The sequence below is a fragment of the Cnephaeus nilssonii genome, assembly GCF_951640355.1.
Source record: "Cnephaeus nilssonii genome assembly, chromosome: 3".
NCBI lineage: Eukaryota > Metazoa > Chordata > Mammalia > Chiroptera > Vespertilionidae > Cnephaeus > Cnephaeus nilssonii.
Window position 1 is genome coordinate 58,076,773 of NC_137074.1, and position 20,419 is coordinate 58,097,191.

The 20,419-nt window shown below is 41.3% G+C and overlaps 1 protein-coding gene across 1 annotated transcript in view; it reads right to left on the reverse strand.

Moving 5' to 3' along the window:
• Nucleotides 1-20,419, reverse strand: part of STXBP5L (syntaxin binding protein 5L) — a gene marked incomplete at its 3' end in the record, with an annotated part of 214,250 nt that overhangs the window by 153,608 nt on the left and 40,223 nt on the right. The window contains exons 5-6 of the mRNA XM_079766307.1: nt 16,370-16,470; nt 7,699-7,833 (exon numbers count right to left, since the gene is read on the reverse strand). Of these exons, the coding sequence (XP_079622433.1) occupies nt 7,699-7,833; nt 16,370-16,470 (236 nt within the window). The remainder of the gene's footprint in view (nt 1-7,698; nt 7,834-16,369; nt 16,471-20,419) is intronic.

Genomic DNA, 20,419 nt, shown 5'->3' on the forward strand with positions numbered 1-20,419 from the left:
CTTCTTCAAAATAGACTCTCCCAGGCCGTGGTATTTTGTGGAAGAGCCACACTCAAGGGGCCAAAGAGCCGCAATGTGGCTCGTGAGCCGCTGTTTGCCGACCATGGACCTAGGGTAATCAATAACAGATCATTATGAGTCTAAGAGCATACTGTTAAAGAGTTCTGTGCTCTGTTAATATGACTTTAAATTTATTCTACTCTGATATCTGGCATATTTCTTTTATATTTCCTACTTTAACTTAGATCATTGTTGAATGTGATTATGTCATGGTAAAATATGACATGACCTGATAATGACCGCAGATTTATTATTGCTCACTTTTCCACATCCTTTCTTCAATGACCTAAGTGTGCCAGATCAATTCTATTATGATTATACAGATATAGCTGTAATTTATTTCTTAACAACACATGAAAATCATCAAAGATTCTTCAAAAAACAATAAAGATTTAAATTTTAGAAACTCTTTGGAATCAGAGAAAAGTGACAAATTAAGTAACTCCAAGTTCACCAGATATTAACTCCCCAGAGTGACTAAAAGGAATAGATATTTTGTTAGTGGTTTTACCCTAAATTTTCTCATATAAAAATGGAGGTAATAGTACTAATCCTACTGAATAATTGTGGGGATTAGAATATATGTATAGCACCTACTATAATGTCAAAACATAGTAAGTACCCAATAAATAGTATGTATTATGATTGTTGTAAATCATTGGAATAACTAAGTAAGAGTTACTATTTGCATTCTAGAATATATACAGGAAGAAAAGAAATTAAACAGGGCTTTATAAAAAGCTTACAGAGCTTTAAGCAGTTATATCATCCTACCTAATAAAAGGGTAATATGCAAATAACCATCACTCCGCTACGCCCACGATTGGGCCGGCAGGAGGCTGGGGGGCGGGACTCGGGGTGGCCTATCCGGCAGTTGAGAGGTGCGGGGGGCAGGCCTATCCGGCCGTTGAGAGGTGCCAGAGGCTTTTGGCCTGGTGCATGAGCTGACACCCAGCTTCCCTGCCATCGAAAGCTGGGAGCTGGGTGTCTGCTCTGGAGGCTTTTGGCCTGGTGCACGAGCGGACACCCAGCTTCCCTGCCATTGAAAGCCGGGAGCTGGGTGTCCGCTCCGGGAGCTGGGTGTCCACTCCGGCTCCAGGCCAAAAGCCTCCCTGGTACACAAGCAGACACCCAGCTCCCCCGCCATCGAAAGCCGGGAGCTGGGTGTCCGCTCTAGCTCCAGGCCAAAAGCCTCCGCCGGGGGCTTTTGGCCTGGTGCACGAGCGGACACTCAGCTCCCCTGCCATGGAAAGCGGGGAGCTGGGTGTCTGCTCCAGCACCAGCGGACCCCCTGCCATCAATTGCAGGCAGCTGGGGGTTTCTTCGGCCTGGTACACCAGAGGACCCCCTGCGATTGATCACCTGGGCAGGGAGCTGGGGGTCTGCTTTCAGCCTGGGCAGGAGCGGACCCCCTGCGATTGATTGTAGGGAGCTAGGGGTCCGCTCCTGCCCAAGAGGCTTTTGGTCTGGGCAGGCCTGAGCAGGGGCTGAGCCGGTGATCAGAGGGAGCTGGAGGGCCCCTGTCCAGGCCTAAAGCTTCGGCCAGAGGCTTTAGGCTTGGGCAGGGCCCAGCCCTCCATTGGTGTGAACTATAGAGGAAACACCTTTTCTGACTGCAATTGGCTAAACTTCCTGTATGCCACTGGTAATATTCTTAGTAACTTGGGTAATAAGAATCCAAAAAGGTGATCTAGTTTTTTTCCACCACACTTCTGGAGAAAAAAATGAAGGTCCGCTGCTGGAAGGCTAAGAAATGTCATATCCTGTCCTAGCCGGTTTGACTCAGTGGATAATGCCTCAGCCTGCAGACAGCAGGGTCTGGGTTTGATTCTGATCAAAGGCATGTACCTAGGTTGCAGGCTCTTCTCTGGCCGGGGCCCAGATCAGGGCTCATGCAGGAGGCAACCAATCAAAGTGTTTCTCTCTGTCTTTCCCTTTCTCTTCCACATTCTCTAAAAGTCAATGGGAACATACCCTCAGGTGAGGATAAAAAATAAAGAAAGAAATCCATATCCTATGAAAGACACATCTTGAAAATGCCTAAAGAAAGTTGTCATTTTTTCTTGGTGAAGGGACTGGAGTCCGTGTTGATGAAAACACCTTGGTGGCTGCGGTGACTGACAGTGGCTGCAGCAGTGGGGTGATGGGGCTGGTGCCTTCCCCTGACCAGCCCGGTTGCCTCCCACAAAGGGAGGCCAGACTGCGGCTTAGATACGCTCCCTGTGGGGCGCGGGCCTAAGCCGTCAGTAGGACATCCCCTGAGGGCTCCCAGTATGTGACAGGGGGCAGGTTGGGCTGAGGGACCTCCGACCCCCAGTGCACAAATTTCATGCACCGGGCCCCTAGTCCTATATAATAAAAAGCTAATATGCAAATAGACCGAATGGCAAAACAACTGAAACAACTGAACAACCAGTTGCTATGATGTGTGCTGACTACCAGGGGGCATGTGTGGAACATGGTTGGCGTCGGCCCTGGTGGGATGGTGGAGCAGATGAGTGGGCAGGGCACCAGTTGCTGTCATCGAGGTGAGCCTCTGGTGGTTACTGAAAATTCTTTGCTCTTGTGCGCCGCAGTCCTGCCCAGCACTCACACCTGCTGCTAGCACTGACCCCTCACACCCGCTGCTGATGCCGGAGCCACCGCTCACACCCACTGTTAGCACCTGGCGCCAGCCCCAATCACTTGGTGCCATCAGCGGGTGCAAGGCTGGCGCCGTCAGTGTGTAGGAGCGGCAGTGGCGGGAGGGGGCTGCCGGCAGACAGGGATCCAGGGACTGCGGCGGGAGGGACTGGGTGGGGGCACGGAGGATGGGCCAAGACCCGCCCCTGTGCCTACCACAGCCTCGTGGCCCACAGTTCCTTTCAAGTGCACGAATTCCTGCACTGGGTCCCTAGTTTACATATAAAATGCAGTGTTTTATTATAGTATAAACGCCTCTGATAAAGAACAATGTCCTTCAATTATCCATTTGGAACTAATAATACCCAATAAGCCACAAACCCCGATCTCTTGGGTTTGACTGGAGCAATGAATACCAAAGTGTACTCCACGATAAACTAGTGACTATATAAGGCATTTCACATAGTGTTCCATATCAAAAAAAGCTTGGGAAACCCTGAATTAAACAAAGATAAATATTTTCTTCTTCTATAGAACTTCTTAGGGCTATAGTATGCAAATGACCATTGCAAATTTTCAATATTTTCCAAAATTATTGATTCATAGAATCCTTTTTCATTGACCATATTAAGGAAATCACTGAAATACACTAAGAAACACTTAGGTTATTTGCAAGACTTCCATTTAGATTCTCAGACTCTATAAAACACTCGTCAGAAAATAATCTAGCATTAAATTTCCACTACTTGTAATGACTTTTTCTAAGTATAAAAGAAATATAATTTATTGTGAAAAAATAAAACTTAGAAAATACCAAAGGTATTTTTCCCATCAAAGGGAAAAAATGGCCATTAGAAATTGACTTCAAAAAAAAAAAGCAGCTGTATACTCCAGATTCTATAAATCCCACAAAAATACTTTAGATAGAATTATCAATAAACTTAAATTCATAAATGTCTATCTAAATAACGCCCAGCAATTATTCTAAGTATCCCTATTTATTTCTCTTCCTCTGACTCACCCCAATGGCTCTTGACAGTTTCCTTTGTGGACTTTGTTTTTGTATCTTAAATATTGGTATTCCTTTGTATTCTGTCCTAGACTGCCATCTATTCCCATATTAGATGTGGTCATGAATTCAAGGGCCCATGGGAACAAGGCAGGTATTGCAAATGAGTTAAACAGGCTGAATAAAAACTGTGCTCAACTAGATAGCACATTACCCACCTACTAAAGGATAGTTGTTACTCATTTCCAGTTGATTACTCACTACCATGCAAGAATACTGGACTAGGATTATCTCATTATGAATGTTTTTCATGAAAGCTGAAAATCTAAATTTTTATTTCTACTCTACCAATTTTTAAATATTAGCAACTAATAATTCAGATATGTTTAAATACTCTGATGGCCAAATAAAACATATCTGTGAATTGGTTCACTGTCTACTAGTTTACTACCTCTTTCCTATGTACTCTTCATGTATAATCTCATCTATTCTCACGGTCTCACTAATAATAAAATAATTAATAAATAATAATATAAGAATAAACTTGTGTTTTGCGTACTCACAACTGTAAACCTACTTTTGCCCCACCCTACTTGAGCCAGCCTCAAGTAAAAACTTTATCTTATTAAGGAACTAATATGTATAGAGCATAAACACTTATTAAAGAAAATTTGTTTTTGTGATTAACCAGGAAAATTGTCTGTGTACATACTACAGATAGCTTAGAATTCCATGCAATTTCACATGTGGGGGATTTCACATTTTACATGTGTAGAAATGTAAATATCAGTGTCAAAGTCAAAGTGGTAATTGCCATCAACCGCATACCCAAATAGCTGTATACATCACAACATAAAAATGTTAATAAATTTATTCACCCTTGAACCTAGAACAATATGTTAAGGCAAAGGAAGAATAAGCTCCAGCATTAAAAAATATAGAGTGGCACCCTGTCAGGTGGCTTAGTTGGTTGGGGTTTGATTCCTGGTCCTGGCACATAGCTAGGTTGCAGGTTTAATCCCTAGTCGGGGCACATTTGGGAGGCAACTGATTGATGTTTCTCTGTCACATCAATTTCTCTCTCTCTCTCTCTCCTTTTCTCCCTTCTCTCCCTCTAAAAACCAGTAAAACATATCTGTGGGTAAGGATTTTAAAAAAAGTACAGGGTGGAGCAAAAGTAGGTTTACAGTTGTTCGTATGAAAAGTGATACAATCTATCCTATCTAATAAAAGAGTAATATGCAAATTAACCATCACTCTACTACACCCACAAGCCATGCCCACCAGCCAATCAGGAGTGATTATGCAAATTAACCCCAACCAAGATGGCTGCGGCCATGAAGAGCAGGAGGGAGGCTTGGGTTTCCCCCGTGACACAGGAAGCCAAGCTTTCTGCACACCCTGGCCAGTGAGGCCTCCACTACAGGCTACAAAGTTTCAATTATAGAAGATACCGTACTTTCTGGCGTGTAAGATGACTGGGCGTATAAGATTTTCCTGGGTTAAAAAGTTGTTTTAGCCAAAACCGGTTTGGCTCAGTGGATAGAGCGTCGGCCTGTGGACTGAAAGGTCCCAGGTTCGATTCCGGTCAAGGGCATGTACCTTGGTTGCGGGCACATCCCCAGTAGGGGGTGTGCAAGAGGCAGCTGATCGATGTTTCTCTCTCATCGATGTTTCTAACTCTCTATCCCTCTCTCTTCCTCTCTGTAAAAAGTCAATAAAATATATTAAAAAAAAAGTTGTTTTATATGCCGGAAAATACGGTATATTGGACTATATTGATGGGATTAGATATAATGGATTAGATATATTGGACTACTGTATTTTCCGGCGTATAAGACAACTTTTTAACCCAGGAAAATCTTATACGCCCAGTCGTCTTATACGCTGGAAAATACGGAAAACCCCAACAGAAATGGCGGCAACCACGGAGCTAGAGAGAGCAGGAGGCTAGGGTTGCCCCTGGCGATGGAGGAAGCCAAGCTTTCCACACACCCTGGCCGGCCCAGGCCTCCGCTTAAGGCTACAAAGTTTCAATTATAGAAGATAAGTAAATTCCAACAGAAATGGCTGTTGTCACGGAGCAAGCAGGAGGCTTGGCTTCGCTCCAGGCTACAAAGTTTCAATTGTAGAATATAAGTACCAGGGCCTCTGCTTGAGCTGTGGGGAGTGAGGGGGCATGGCCGGCCTGCAAACCACCACAGGCCCCTCGCCCAGGCCACCCCATGCCCCAAGGGAACCCCCACCCTGATCTGGGACACCCTTCAGGGCAAACCAGCCGGCCCTCACCTGTGCACCAGGCCTCTATCCTATCTAATAAAAGAGTAATATGCAGATTGACCATCACTCCAATACACAAGATGGCTGCCCCCATGTGGTCAAAGATCCTGCCCCCATGTGGACATAAGATGGCCACCACAAGATGGCCAGCAGGGGAGGGCAGTTTTGAGAGACCAGGCCTGCAAGGGAGGGCAGTTAGGGGTGACCAGGCTGGCAGAGGAGGGAAGTTGGGGGCGACTGGGCCTGCAGGGAAGGGCAGTTAGGGGTGACCAGGCCTGCAGGGGAGGGCAGTTAGGGGCAAACAGGCTGGCAGGGGAGGGCATTTGGGGGCAAACAGGTTGGCAGGGGAGCAGTTAGGCATCAATCAGGCTGGCAGGGGAGTGGTTAGAGGGTGATCAGGCAGGCAGAAGCGGTTAGGGGCAATCAGGAAGGCAGGCAGGCGAGCAGTTGGGAGCCATCAGTCCTGGATTGTGATCCCGGTGGGATCTGGCCTAAACGGGCAGTCGGACATCCCTCAAGGAGTCCCAGATTGGAGAGGGTGCAGGCTGCGCTGAGGGACAACTCCCCCCGTGCATGAATTTTGAGCACCGGGCCTCTAGTATATATATAATAAACTATGATGTGCTCCTGCTATGACGCACACTGACCACCAGGGGACAGATGGTCAACGCAGGAGCTGTCCCCTGGTGGTCAGTGCACTCCCACAGCGGGAGTGCTGCTCAGCTGACCAACCCATCCTGGCGGCCCACCACCCCAGCAGCAGCCACTCACTCCCTCAGTAGTCCTGCAGGTCCAATCTCCGGAGAATGGGCCAGGCACCGATGGACCAGTGCCACCAGCACCTCTGGCTTCCTGGAAGTTGGCCTTGGGCACCGCGGCTGCAACCCTCCCTCGATGCTCCGCAAGGAAGAAACGATATAAAAGCGGCTGCCAGGTGGCTCCTGAACAACCGGCGCAAATGTCAGTGGGACAGATCCGGATCCCAGGCTGGCAAGGACATCCAACTGCCCGCCCGGAGGGCTAATCGTGTCCTGGCCTCTCCTACCCCCCTCGGGACGGGCACCAGATGCTCGGCTCACTCACGGCTGGTGAGTGCTGCTGTGGAGGCACAAGCCTCTCCCAATCAGGACTGACTGGGCGTGAGCCTGCCACAGGTGCAGCAGGGCTGGGATGAGTGGAAGCGGCAGGTGGAATTGGACTGCCGGTTTCAGCCCAATCCACACAGGCCACGCCAAGGGACCCCACCTGTGCACAAATTTGTGCACTGGGCCTCTAGAAATTAATAATAATACAAGAATAAACTCATGTACTTGCAATTATAAACCTACTTTTGCCCCACCCTTATGTGAACTGATAATGATTATTTTTCCATAAAACTAAATGTGGCCATAATCCACTTGTCATTATCAATGGAAGTGGCTATACTAAGGTTGACTATAAGGAATGGAATGATTTCCATGTGTAACTTTTAGAATTAATATTTTATCACCAAATTTTGCATACATACTGCTAATTACCTGTAGTATTTGGAAATTCTAAAATTATCATATGTTAATATTACAATATCTATTTTTAAAAGCCTTTATGTTTTCTAATTATTTTGGCTGAACTTTTCACTCATATTAATCATAAATTAGCCATAATGTTTCAAATAACTACAATTTATATGTTACATAACCATATGAAATATTTAATGTCAATAAAGTGATATTCAAGTTCAAACTTACAGTTCAATTGCCTTGTTCCACATGATGACATATCCAGAAAGAATGAAAGATTCAATATTTACAATATGTGTATTTCCTCTTTCTGTTCCAACATAGAGCCATTTACTCTGGAAAGGTAGATGACAGTAAGTAATTCTGAAAGAAAGAAAATTAAAATTAAAATATCTAACTTTATTTCTGGTCAGCATGATAGCACTAATTTTCCTTAAACTTATTATGTAGTGATGGCTACATAAACAATAAAATTTACTATATACTCAAGTAGCATTTACTTATTAGTGAGGGTGCAGGATAACAGTATAATTTTAAAAACCATAATGATAATGCCCACTATTAAATAAGTATCTAACCTAGGCACTAATATTATTTCTAATTCTGAAAACAGCACTACAAGACAGACATATACTTCTGTTTTACAAAGAGGAAAACTAAAGTAAAAATCTTTTATTTTTACTTGTCTAGGACTGACAGCTAATAAGTGGCAAAACTGGAATTAAAATCTATTCTTGTTTGGTTGTAAAATTACCATCTTTCTACCAAGCTACATTGTTTGCTTGTTTTTTTGTTTTTAGTAATGTTCAGTTCAAATTAGGTACATTTAAAACATAAATTTCAGAGTTGTCAGAGTTTGTCTACTTAAGATGATAAATTATCTACTTTTTATTCAGATGCTTGGCATCTAAGTAATATAAAGAAAATTTATAAGGTCAGAGATACACTGTACTTATTCCCTTTTGTTTGTTTGTTCTGCCTCATCTTCACAATGGACTTTCTGGCCAACTCTGGGAGCCCGTTCCATAGCCAGGGCAACCATGACTTCTATACGTGAAATCTGGACATTTAACAGAGTCTTCTCTTCAGAGCATCATCACTCTTTCTAGTTTGATCTACTCGTGCTCTTTAATAACTCCTAAAAAGGACAATAGGGCCCTAACTGATTTGGCTCAGTGGATAGAGTGTCAAGAGCACACACCCTGGTTGTGGGCTCGATACCCAGTAGCGGGGGAGGGGGGATGCAGGAGGCAGCCGATCGATGATTGTCTCTCATTACTGATATTATTGATATTTCTAGCTCGCTCTTCCTCTCTTTTCCTCTCTAAAATCAATAAAAATATATCTTTTAAAAAGAAAAAAAAAACGTAAAATTATATAACAACTAGAGGCCCAGTGCATGATTGAATCATGCACGTTTAGGCGGGGAGCTGGATGCCTGTCCGCTGGTGCACCAAGCCTCCGCTGGCGAAGGCTTCTGAAAGGCCTGGTGCCTGAGCGGACAGGCACCCAGCTCCCTCGCTTTTGATGGTCCACGGTGGGAAGTGAGCTCGCTGCCCCAGAGGCCCCTTCTGTGCCGCAGCACAGGCATGGCGCAGACGCTGAGCTCGAGCCGCCAGTGGCAACGCGAGCTCAGTGTCCCGCCGGCCCAATCGGCCACCCTGGCCACCCCAAGTCCCGCCCCCCCGCGCCTCCTGGCCAATTGGGGGCATAGCGAAGGTACGGTCAATTTGCATATTTGTCTATTATTAGGTAGGATTCTTAATCTTTAGTATAAGTAAATATCTCATTAAAATGCATATTCCCAGATTCCGGCTACACAAATTGTGACTCCATGGGATGGGACATATGACTAGTATTTTAACTAGTATCCTCAGTACTTGCTATTAAAAATTAAAGTTTATAGACCAGCAGCATGGATATCACCTGGAAACTTAGTAGGACTTAGAATCTCAGGTTCCACTTCAGAATCAGAAAATGCATTTTATGAAGAACCTCAGGTGAGTCATATACACATTACCGTTTCGGAAGCACTTCTCTAGGTCAGTGGTCGGCAAACTCATTAGTCAACAGAGCCAAATATCAACAGTACAACGATTGAAATTTCTTTTGAGAGCCAAATTTTTTGAACTTAAACTTCTTCTAACTCCACTTCTTCAAAATAGACTCGCCCAGGCCATGGTATTTTGTGGAAGAGCCACACTCAAGGGGCCAAATAGCCGCATGTGGCTCGCAAGCTGCAGTTTGCCGACCACGGCTCTAGGTGATTCTTATACAAAGAATCTATAAACTACATTATAAGGAACACTGTTCTGTGGCTGAATGCTGCTTACTCTCAAGTTTTAGAATGAGAACCTAAATTGGTAAGTTAATAGTGGGGGTAATGCATTGTCACTATGTAGTCACCCAAAAACAGCTGATGATAATTATGATGATGATAATAAGCTACCCTAAGATCCCCTCAGCATCTTAAGTCAAAGACTGATACTTAGGAATTTTTATGAAAAAAAACCCTCAAACCGTATGAAAAAAAAGATAAAATTTCTTTAAGAAAAGCATCTGATAAATTTTGTATAATCTGTACTTAGCTAGAACTGTAACACAAGAGACAAAATTAAACAGATAAGTAAAAATTTAGTTGAATTTCATTCACAGTACTAATGGCCTATTAATCAAGAAACCAGACAGCAAAAAAAAACCAACACAAAAACAAAAAAAAACAAAAACTGGCTCAGTTTTGTTGTCTATAGTTAGTTGTAAAATATCAAACATAAGACAACTTTTAAAAATAAGTCTAATCTCTGCAGTTTCATAGGGGATAAGATATAATTCCTAACAAATGAAACTCTGAGAAGTTTATTCTCATTCTCCTACAGCAAAAGAAATAATATTTTCTACCTTTATTTACATTTATAGATTTATAAAATAGAAACAGAGGTATGGATACATGGAACAGACTGACAGCTGTTAGGGGTTGGGGAGGGCTGGATGAAAGAAGTGAAGGGATTATCCAAAGAACAAATATGTATAACCTATAGACACAGACAACAGTGTGGTGATGGCCAGAGGGAAGGGGAGTGTGGGGGTTGGGTGGAGGTGGGCAAGGGCAGGGAGTTGGAATGAGGACATCTGTAATAGTGTCAATAATAAAAATGAAGTTTAAAAAATTCATAGAATATTTAATTTCTGAATGGCGAATTGTGTTAGTGAAGGCCATGTGGGAAGCAAGAATAAATCACTAGTTACTGACCAACAGGAACTAATCAACCTTTATAGAATAATCTGATCAACTAGGGAGAAATAGGTTTTCTTTTCTAGCAGCCACAAACATATACCAAGATAGACCACATCCTGATCTAAAAAGCAAACCTCAACAAATTTAAAATAATTCAAATCATGTAGTATGTGTTCTCTAAAGACAATGGAATCAAGCTAGATATCAATTTTTTAAAAGCACAAGAGAAATCTCCAAATATTTGGAACTAAGCAACACACTTGTAACCGATGGAACTAAGAAGGCATCACAAGGAAATTAAAAAAATACATTGAAGTGAATGACACCGTAAATATAATAAATCAAAATTTGGAACACAGCTAAAACAATGCCTAAAGAGAATTTATAGCACTAAATACATTAGAAAAGAGAAAAAGTTTCAAATCAATAACTGAATTCCCACCTCAAGAGCTTAGAAAAATAAGAGCAAAATAAACTCTAACCAAATAGACAAAAGAAGAAAATAAAGAGCAGAAATCAATGAGATTAAAAACAGAAAAGCAACGGAGAAAAATCAGTGAAATAAAAAGCAGTTTCACTGAAAACTTCAATGAAATTGAAAAATCTTCAGCAAGACAGACAAGAAAAAAAGAAAGATAATTTACCAATGGAGTAAAATAAGGAATGACTGATCATACAAGCTTAAACATGATGATAACAGCTCTACACAAGTATATGTGACAACTTAAATAAAATGGACCATTTCCTCAAAAAACACAGATTAGCCCATCTCTCCAAATCTGAAATAGATTGATTAGTGCTGAAACAATTAAGTAAAATTAATAATTTTTAAATTTCAGAAAAGAAATAAATCTTCAGGCTCAAATGGTTTCATCACTAGAGAATTCTATCAAACATTTAAAGAACAATTAGCAATTCTAACGATCTTTTCCAGAAACACGAGAGAAAACTTCCTAATTAATTCTATGAAGATAAGATTACCTGAGAGTAAACTCAGATAAAGACAATTAAAAAAAGAAAACCAGACCCTGCCGGCGTGGCTCAGTGGTTGAGCATCGACCTGTGAAGCAGGAGGTCACAGTTTGATTCCCAGTCGGGGCACATGCCTGGGTTGTGAGCTTCTATCCCTAGTGTGGGGCATGCAGGAGGCAGTTCATCATTGATGTTTCTATCTCTCTCTCCCTTGCCCTTCCTCTCTGAAATCAATAAAAATGTGTGTTTTTTTAAAGAAAAACAAACTGTCTAATTTAAAGACATTCATTTTTGGGGGGTCTATTAGAACTCAATAAAGGTGGAGGCGGTGAAGAATACTCTTCTTCAACAAAGTATTGGAAGTTCTAGCCAGTGCAAGAAAGGAAATAAAGGCATGTAGATAGGAAAGAAAGAAAAGTTCCCTATTTGCAGATGACATACATGATGGTCTAGTTAGAAAATACCAAGAAATCTATAAAGAATCTCTTATAATTAATATGAGTTCAGCAACATTTCATCATATAAGCAAGATAAACATAAAACTCAATTGTATTTCTATATATTTATATGAAACATGTAAAAGCTGAAATTTAAAGTGCAATGCCATTTAAAATCACTTAAAATACGATATACTGAGACAGAAATATAAAAAGCAATTATATAACTTATATGCTAAAAACCACAAAACCCACATGAAAGAAATAAAGGATCTAAGAGATATACTGTGTTCATGGATTTTAATATTCAGTAAAATAAAAATGTTAATTCATGCTTTTATAAAACTCTGAAAATACATTTTTATAGATATGCTTATTCTAAAATTTATATGAAAAGGCAAAGAAACTAGAATAGCTAAAGTATTTGGGGAAAAGAAGAATAAAGTAGGAGGCATCAGTCTACCCAATTTCAAGACCTAATATATACCTACAATAATCAAAATTGTGTGGCATTGGCAGAGGAACAGACACATAGATCAACTGAACAGAACAGAGAACACAAAAAATAAACCCACTTAATATATCCAACATATTTTTTTGTTGTTTGTTTAAGAATGGCCCTGGCAATGCCTTTATTTATTTTTTAAAAAATATTTTTATTGATTTTTTACAGAGAGGAAGGGAGAGGGATAGAGAGTTAGAAACTTCAATGAGAGAGAAACATCGATCAGCTGCCTCCTGCACACTCCCCACTGGGTATGTGCCCGCAACCAAGGTACATACCCTTGACCAGAATCGAACCTGGGACCCTTGAGTCCGCAGGCCAACACTCTATCCACTGAGCCAAACTGGTTAGGGCTCCAACATACTTTTGACAAATGTGTGAGGCAATTGAATGAAAGAGGTCAACAAATGGTAGTGGAGAAATGAATATCTACTGAGACAAAAATGAATCTCCAGCTACACTTCAAACATTACACAAAAATGAACTCAAAGCAGAGCATACATTTACATATCTATAATAACCAAAGTGTAAAATGTAAATCGGACCAAACAGCAGAACGACCTTCCGGATGACCATGCTATGACACACACTGGCGCCAGGCCAGCCATGGCAGGTGTGATGCGATTGTTTGAGGGGGCCGCGCCATCGCCCCATGATCGCCCTGCAGAGGAAGGTCCAGGCCACCCTCTGCTGGGCAACTGACCACGGAGTCCCATGATCAATCGCCCCAAAGAGGGAGGCCCAGGCCAGCCAAGCGATCACACCCCACACCTGTTGCCCACAGAGGGAGGCGACCAGTGGTGGGGGAGGGGAGGCAACACTGCACAGATGGCAAGCAGTGGCAGCAGCAGGGGTGGGACCAGCTGCCGGCAGCTGGGGGAAGGAAAGCCCCCATAGGCCCTGATCACCGTCCAGGCCTAGGGACTCTACCCGAGGGGTCCCAGATTGCGAGAGGGCGCAGGTGGGGCTGAGGGACCTCCTGCAGTGCACGAATTTCGTGTACCAGCGAATTGAATATCTACTGAGACAAAAATGAATCTCCAGCTACACTTCAAACCTTACACAAAAATTAACTCAAAACAGAGCATACATTTATATATAAAATATAAAACTTTTAAAAAATAGAAGAAATTTCTTGGGAACTAGGACTAAGCAACCAACTTTTAGATTTTATGTAAAAGTATGGTCCATAATGAAAGCATTAATAAATTGGGCTTCATAAAAATTTAAAATATTTTCTCTATGTAAGACCCTATTAAAAGGGTCTTCACACACTATCGACTGGGAGAAAATATTTGCAAACCACATATCCAACAAAGGACTAGAAAATTTATCTAGAATAAAATGTAAAATTCTCAAAACTCAATGGTTAAAACAAATAGAAGAGAAAGGCCTAACAAACTGAAAATCAATACTTTTACTGAAGCTAGAAAAGAATTAAATTCTCAAGAAAAACTACAACCCCAAAATCTCAATATAAAAAGTTATTAGGAAAACCAAAAATCAAAGGAGACAAAATCAAGGACATTATAGAAATATGAAGAAAAATACCACAGATAGAAAAAAATAAACTCTTGTATAGTAAATACAAGTAATTTAAGGTCTGTATATCATAACCTACATATCGAATTTTACTTGAAAGCCATATAAAATGTCTCTATGCTTTCCCCAACATTAGACAATTTATGATTAACTAGAGGCCCAGTGCATGAAATTCATGCACGGAGGGGGGTTCCTCAGCCTGTCCTGCACCCTCTCCAATCTGGGACCCCACAGGGGATGTCCTGTGGGATCAGGCCTAAACCAGCAGTCAGACATACCTCTCGCAACCCGGGACGACTGGCTCCTGCCTGATCGCCCCTAACCCTTCTGCCTGCCTGATCATCCCTAACCACTCGCCTCCCCTGCCGGCCTGATCTCACTCCCAACTGCAATCCCCTGCCGGCCTGATTGCCCCTAACTGCCTCTGCCTCGGCCCCCACCACCATGGCTTTGTCCGGAAGGAAGTTGGATGCCTGGAGGATGGACAGTCAACCTAGTCTAATTAGCATATTACCCTTTTATTAGTATAGATGATAGCAAGGGCTGTTAATATGCATAAAATGTGAATGTTTGACCTTATTCATTTTTCATATTATGCACTACAGAAATCAAAACAATTTTTCTTCCATATTTAGGTTTAAAATCAGATTTGACAGGAGTCATCCATCCAAAGCAGCTGAAATATCTAATTCTCAAAAATCAAAGGCTGATTGCTGTCTTTAAAGATTATAAGACCAAGGGCTGAAGTGCTTTAATAAATAAAGAAAAAACACTAAAATTTATAGTAAAAATTGTGATAGTGAATGATTATTCTCTAGTCAAGAGTATCAAGGATTATTCTCAAATTTAAGGTAATGCATTTATTTTTCAAAAAGATATATATATATTTGTAAGCATTAAAATAGGCAATGCATACAAAGTTCCTATGATTTAAATTTTTCCAAAATCTGTCAGCTTGCATTTTATGTTACTTCCAATTAAATCCACCTCAATTGAGATAATTAAGCACTGGCCCATAGGTCCAAGTGACACTCTTTCTCTATCCGCAGCCTACGGGTTGGAGTTTCATAATCAGCCTTTCTGTTTTCTGAGCACCAAGTTACTGGAAGAAAATTCAAGTTTGTACATTTTTTCCCCACAGGTGAAAAGCGTTTATAATAGATTTGTTGTTTTTTTTCAATTTTGAGCTCTCTCTTTTTTTTTAATCCTCACCCAAGGATATATTTTTTCTTATTTTTGTTTTATCCTGCCTCCCCACCACTTCCAACCTAGGCCTCCACTACCCTATTCTCTGTGTCCATGGGTTATGCATACACAAACACAAGTTCTTTGGTTGATCTCTTCACACCCACCTACCCCTGCCTTTCCTCTGAGGTTCAACAATCTGTTCCATGCTTCTATGTCTCTTGATCTATTTTGTTAAACAATTTATTTTATTAGATTCCACATATGAGTGAGATCATGTGATACTTGTCTTTCTCTGACTGGTTTATGTTGCTTAGCAAAACAACCTCACACCTGTCAACAAATCAACAGATAATAAGGGCTGGTGAGAATATGGAGAAAATGGAAACCTAGTACACTGCTGACAGACATAATGGCAGACTGGTGCAGTCATTATGGAAAACAGTATGGAATTCCCTCAAAAAAATTAAATATGGAACTGCCATTTGACCCAGTGATCCCACTTCTAGGAATATAGCCCAAGAAACCCGAAACACCAATCAGAAAGGATGTATGCACCCCTATGTTCACAGCAGCACAATTTACAAGTGCTAAGATCTGGAAACAGCCCAAGTGCCCATCAGTAGATGAGTGGATAAAGAAGCTGTGATATATTTATACCATGAAATACCATGCAGCAGTAAAAAAAGAAGGATCAATTTTGTGCTCTTTAGACATTTAAAAGAAAAAAAGGTTTTGTTTTTTAACTTTTAGGTACACATTGTGGCTTAACAGCCTCAGATCCCTTTCCAGAACCCTGGTTTTTAGCAAGGAGAACAAAAATGTTAGGAATTATCCATTAGTAGATGACTAAATCTATATCAACTATGAATTTTCTATGAAAATTAACTATAATAAAACAATCATAAACAGATTATTTCTAGCTATTATGATTATGAAAAAGGTCTTTGAAAAGTTAACATAATTTGTTCAGGAAATAATTTTATTGTACATTAATAAATTGTTTAACTCACACATTCTTACCGTTCTCGATTAAATTTAAGAGAATGAAGAATAGCTGGTCTTTTTTGTCTAAGGTTCCACAAATGGAGTGTATCATCTGAACCTGCACTGACCAAAGCACCCTGGAATAAAAAGAAGACAAATTCAGCAAGTGATTTATTTAACTTGGGAATTTTTGTGAAGGAAAAACAACAAACTAGTTTACTGAATTTTTCACTGCTTGAAGAGTTATTTGTATCTATATAACCTAGAAATACAAGGAAGTTCAGCTGCACATACCTCAATCAGGAAGGATAAGAATGCTGAAGTGGAAGAAACAAGTAAACTTTGCATAGGGACTGGTCAGGATGACTAGCTCAAGGAATATGCATATACCAATAGAAAGGGATAATTATAGTAAGCATCACTGTGACTATTAAAGGTTTTTTCTATTGTCTTTGAAAGAAACTTTTTTTTTCTACTATTCACACATGTACTATATAGCTTTGCAGAGAAGCAAATATCCAACATAATTTTAAAATTCAATCTAGTCATAAAAATTCTCCATTTGTAAGAATTTTCTATATACTATAGTTAAAAAGTATATATTCTTCCTAAAAAGTATATTTGGTATAATTTGATTGTTTTTATAGTTCAAGAAGTTTCATCTATAATAAAAAAACATCCTATCTAATAAAAGAGTAATATGCAAATTAACCATCACTCCGTTAAATCCACAAGCCACGCCCACTAGCCAATCAGGAGCAAGTATGCAAATTAACCCAACCAAGATGGCTGCGGCCACGGAGAGAGCAGGAGGGAGGCTTGGGTTTCCCCGGCAATGGAGGAAGCCAAGCTTTCCGCACACCCTGGCTGGCCCAGGCCTCCACTCCAGGCTACAAAGTTTCAATTATAGAAGATAAATAAATCCCAACAAAAATGGTGGCAGCCATGGAGCTGGAGAGAGCAGGAGGCTAGGGTTGCCCCCGGCAATGAAGGAAGCCAAGCTTCTGCAGCCCTGGACTGCCTTGGCCTCCGCTTAAGGCTACAAAGTTTCAATTATAGAAGATAAATAAATCCCAACAGAAATGGATGCTGCCACGGAGCGAGCAAAGGCTTGGCTCTGCTCCAGGCTACAAAATTTCAATTGTAGAAGATAAACAAATCCCAGATACCAGGGCCTTCACTTGGGTCGCTGGGGGGTGTGGCCAGCCTGCAAACCACCACAGGCCCCTCGCCCAGGCCACCCCACGCCCCAAGGGAACCCCCACCCTGATCTGGGACACCCTTCAGGGCAAACCAGCTGGCCCCCACCCATGCACCAGGCCTGCAAGGGAGGGCAGTTGTGAGCAATCAGGCCAGCAGGGGAGGGCAGTTGGGTGGGACCAGGCCGGCAGAGGAGGGAAGTTGGAGGTGACCGGGCCTGCAGGGAAGGGCAGTTGGGGGGACCCAGGCCTGTAGGGGAGAGCAGTTGGGGGGGACCAGGCCTGCAGGGGAGGGCAGTTAGGAGTGACCAGGCCTGCAGGGGAGGGCAGTTAGGGGCAAACAGGCTGGCAGGGGAGCAGTTAGGCGTCGATCAGGCTGGCAGGGGTGTGGTTAGGGGGTGATCAGGCTGGCAGGCAGAAGCGGTTAGGGGCAATCAGGAAGGCAGGCAGGCGAGTAGTTGGGAGCCAGCAGTCCTGGATTGTGAGAGGGATATCTGACTGTCTGTTTAGACCCGATCCCGGTGGGATCGGGTCTAAACGGGCAGTTGGACATTCCTCGAGGGGTCCCAGATTGGAGAGGGTGCAGGCTGGGCTGAGGGACAACCCCCCCTCCCGTGCACGAATTTCGTGCACCGGGCCTCTAGTTTATAATAAAAGAAAACATTTTTCCAACTAGAATTCAGTACAACTTCAAAAATAATGTTGAGATTCTTTTTATACAAAACCTCCAAATACACATAAATCCTATTTCAAATACAATAGGCTATTTTCTAGTTAATAGGGCAGATACCGTACCTATATATATATAAGCCTAAGTGACAATTACGACTAAACGACTGGAACGACCAGTAGACCAGTAGCTATGACATGCACTGACCACCAGGGGGCAGACGCTCAATGCAGGAGCTGCCCCCTGGTGGTCAGTGTGCTCCCACAGCCAATCTCCTGTGGCCAGCCAACCTCCTGTGATCCCTCTCCCCCTCCCTCCCCTCCGGCTGGCAGGCCCCGATTGGCCTGGTTTCGATCAGCCCAGCCCCAATAGGCCCTATCACCAGCCAGGCCTAGGGACCCCACACGTGCACGAATTCATGCACTGGGCCTCTAATAAATAAATAAATAAATATATATATATATATATATATATATATATATATATATGTGTGTGTGTGTGTGTGTGTGTGTGTACACATACACATATATATACGCACACAAACTATTTATTTCACTGAGTTCAGTAATATCATCTTAAATGACATTAGAACTTTTACAATTATGAGTTTCCCAGCTAAAAATGTCACTGCTTGCCTAAAGCTTGATGAAGCCTAAAGCTATCAAAATGTGTTCTGCAAAAGTGTTCTTACAGAATCATGGTGATCCTGAGATACCTAAAATTCTTTCCATATTTTCCAAAGTACTCTATTACAAGTAATGTTTCATTAGTTTATAACATCAATCACAGATATCAAAATCATTATCCCATTTAGATGCTAGAAGAACTATATTAAAATTCCTAAAATATATTCCTTCTTCAGGAATTAGAGAAGAAAATAGGAATCTAAGTGTTTTTTCATAAGAATTCCTAAGATAAAAATACTCATGTATCCTATGATGGTCCTCTTTATATCCTATACCTGTGATTTTAGCCTCAAAGAAGAATCACTTTTAAGACACCAATCATAATAAGAGTATATCCCTTTGAAAATGTTTAAAAATTTGTATAATTTGCATGTTGGTATATAAATGTAGAAATACTCATGTTCAAAGGGGTATTTGTTGATATATACACTTGAATATGAACTCACAGATAATTACATTCCATGCAATAAAATGTACCCTATACAAACTGTCAAATTATTAGGATTGCTTGGAAGTGCTTAATTAGTTAAAATTATTACTATTTAAATATAAGATACTGATTTCATTTCTCAGGAAAGTGGAAATTCACTTGGGATAGGGTGAGGATAAAATGTAATATAGGAAATTAATAAAACATTCTTCACAATAAATAGTTATGTTCTATCCAAAAGATATAATATGCCAAAGGCAATGGAATTAAAGCAACATATATCAATAATATTTTATTTTTTATTTTTAAAAATATATATATTATTAATTTTTTACAGAGAGGAAGGGAGAGGGATAGAGAGTTAGAAACATCGATAAGAGAGAAACATTGATCAGCTGCCTCCTGCACACCCCGTACTGGGGATGTGCCCGCAACCAAGGTACATGCCCTTGATTGGAATCGAACCTGGGACCCTTCAGTTTGCAGGCCGACGCTCTATCCACTGAGCCAAACCGGTTAGGGCTATCAATGATATTTTAGAGTAATAGCTAAGTAAGTCTAGGGAGGAAGTCAGTATTATTAATTCTATGAAAAAACTAGGAAGTAATTTATCATTGGAGGGAAATGAACAGGATCAGTGAGCATAACAGCACCAACAGAGATAGGGCACATGAAAGAACACATTATTAGTGTGACTAGGGCTCATTTTCAAGCAAAGTGAATATATAAGAAGCACTACTACAGAAGATCTATGAAAAGATTAAAAACTATGAAAACAGCAGTCATGATGTCAGAAACTTGGAATTCTGGGGAAAAGTATAGAAGTAGAGTGTGAAGTAGATCAAGGTGAGTAGTTTAGGATAAACATGTAAACAATGGAAAGATGTCCAATGCTTGTCTTTATATTTTCTTAGTTATGTAGCACAGAGAAAAGTATAGGACTATAAAGACAATTCTCAGAAAATCAGACCCAGAGGAAATACTAGGAAACAATTTATGCCAGCCAGTACACATGCAGAAGGAAAAAGGCTGAGATCTCTCAAGCAGTAAAAATGAGACTTCAAAAAGGTTGTCATTATAAATACTAATGACTATTATAAT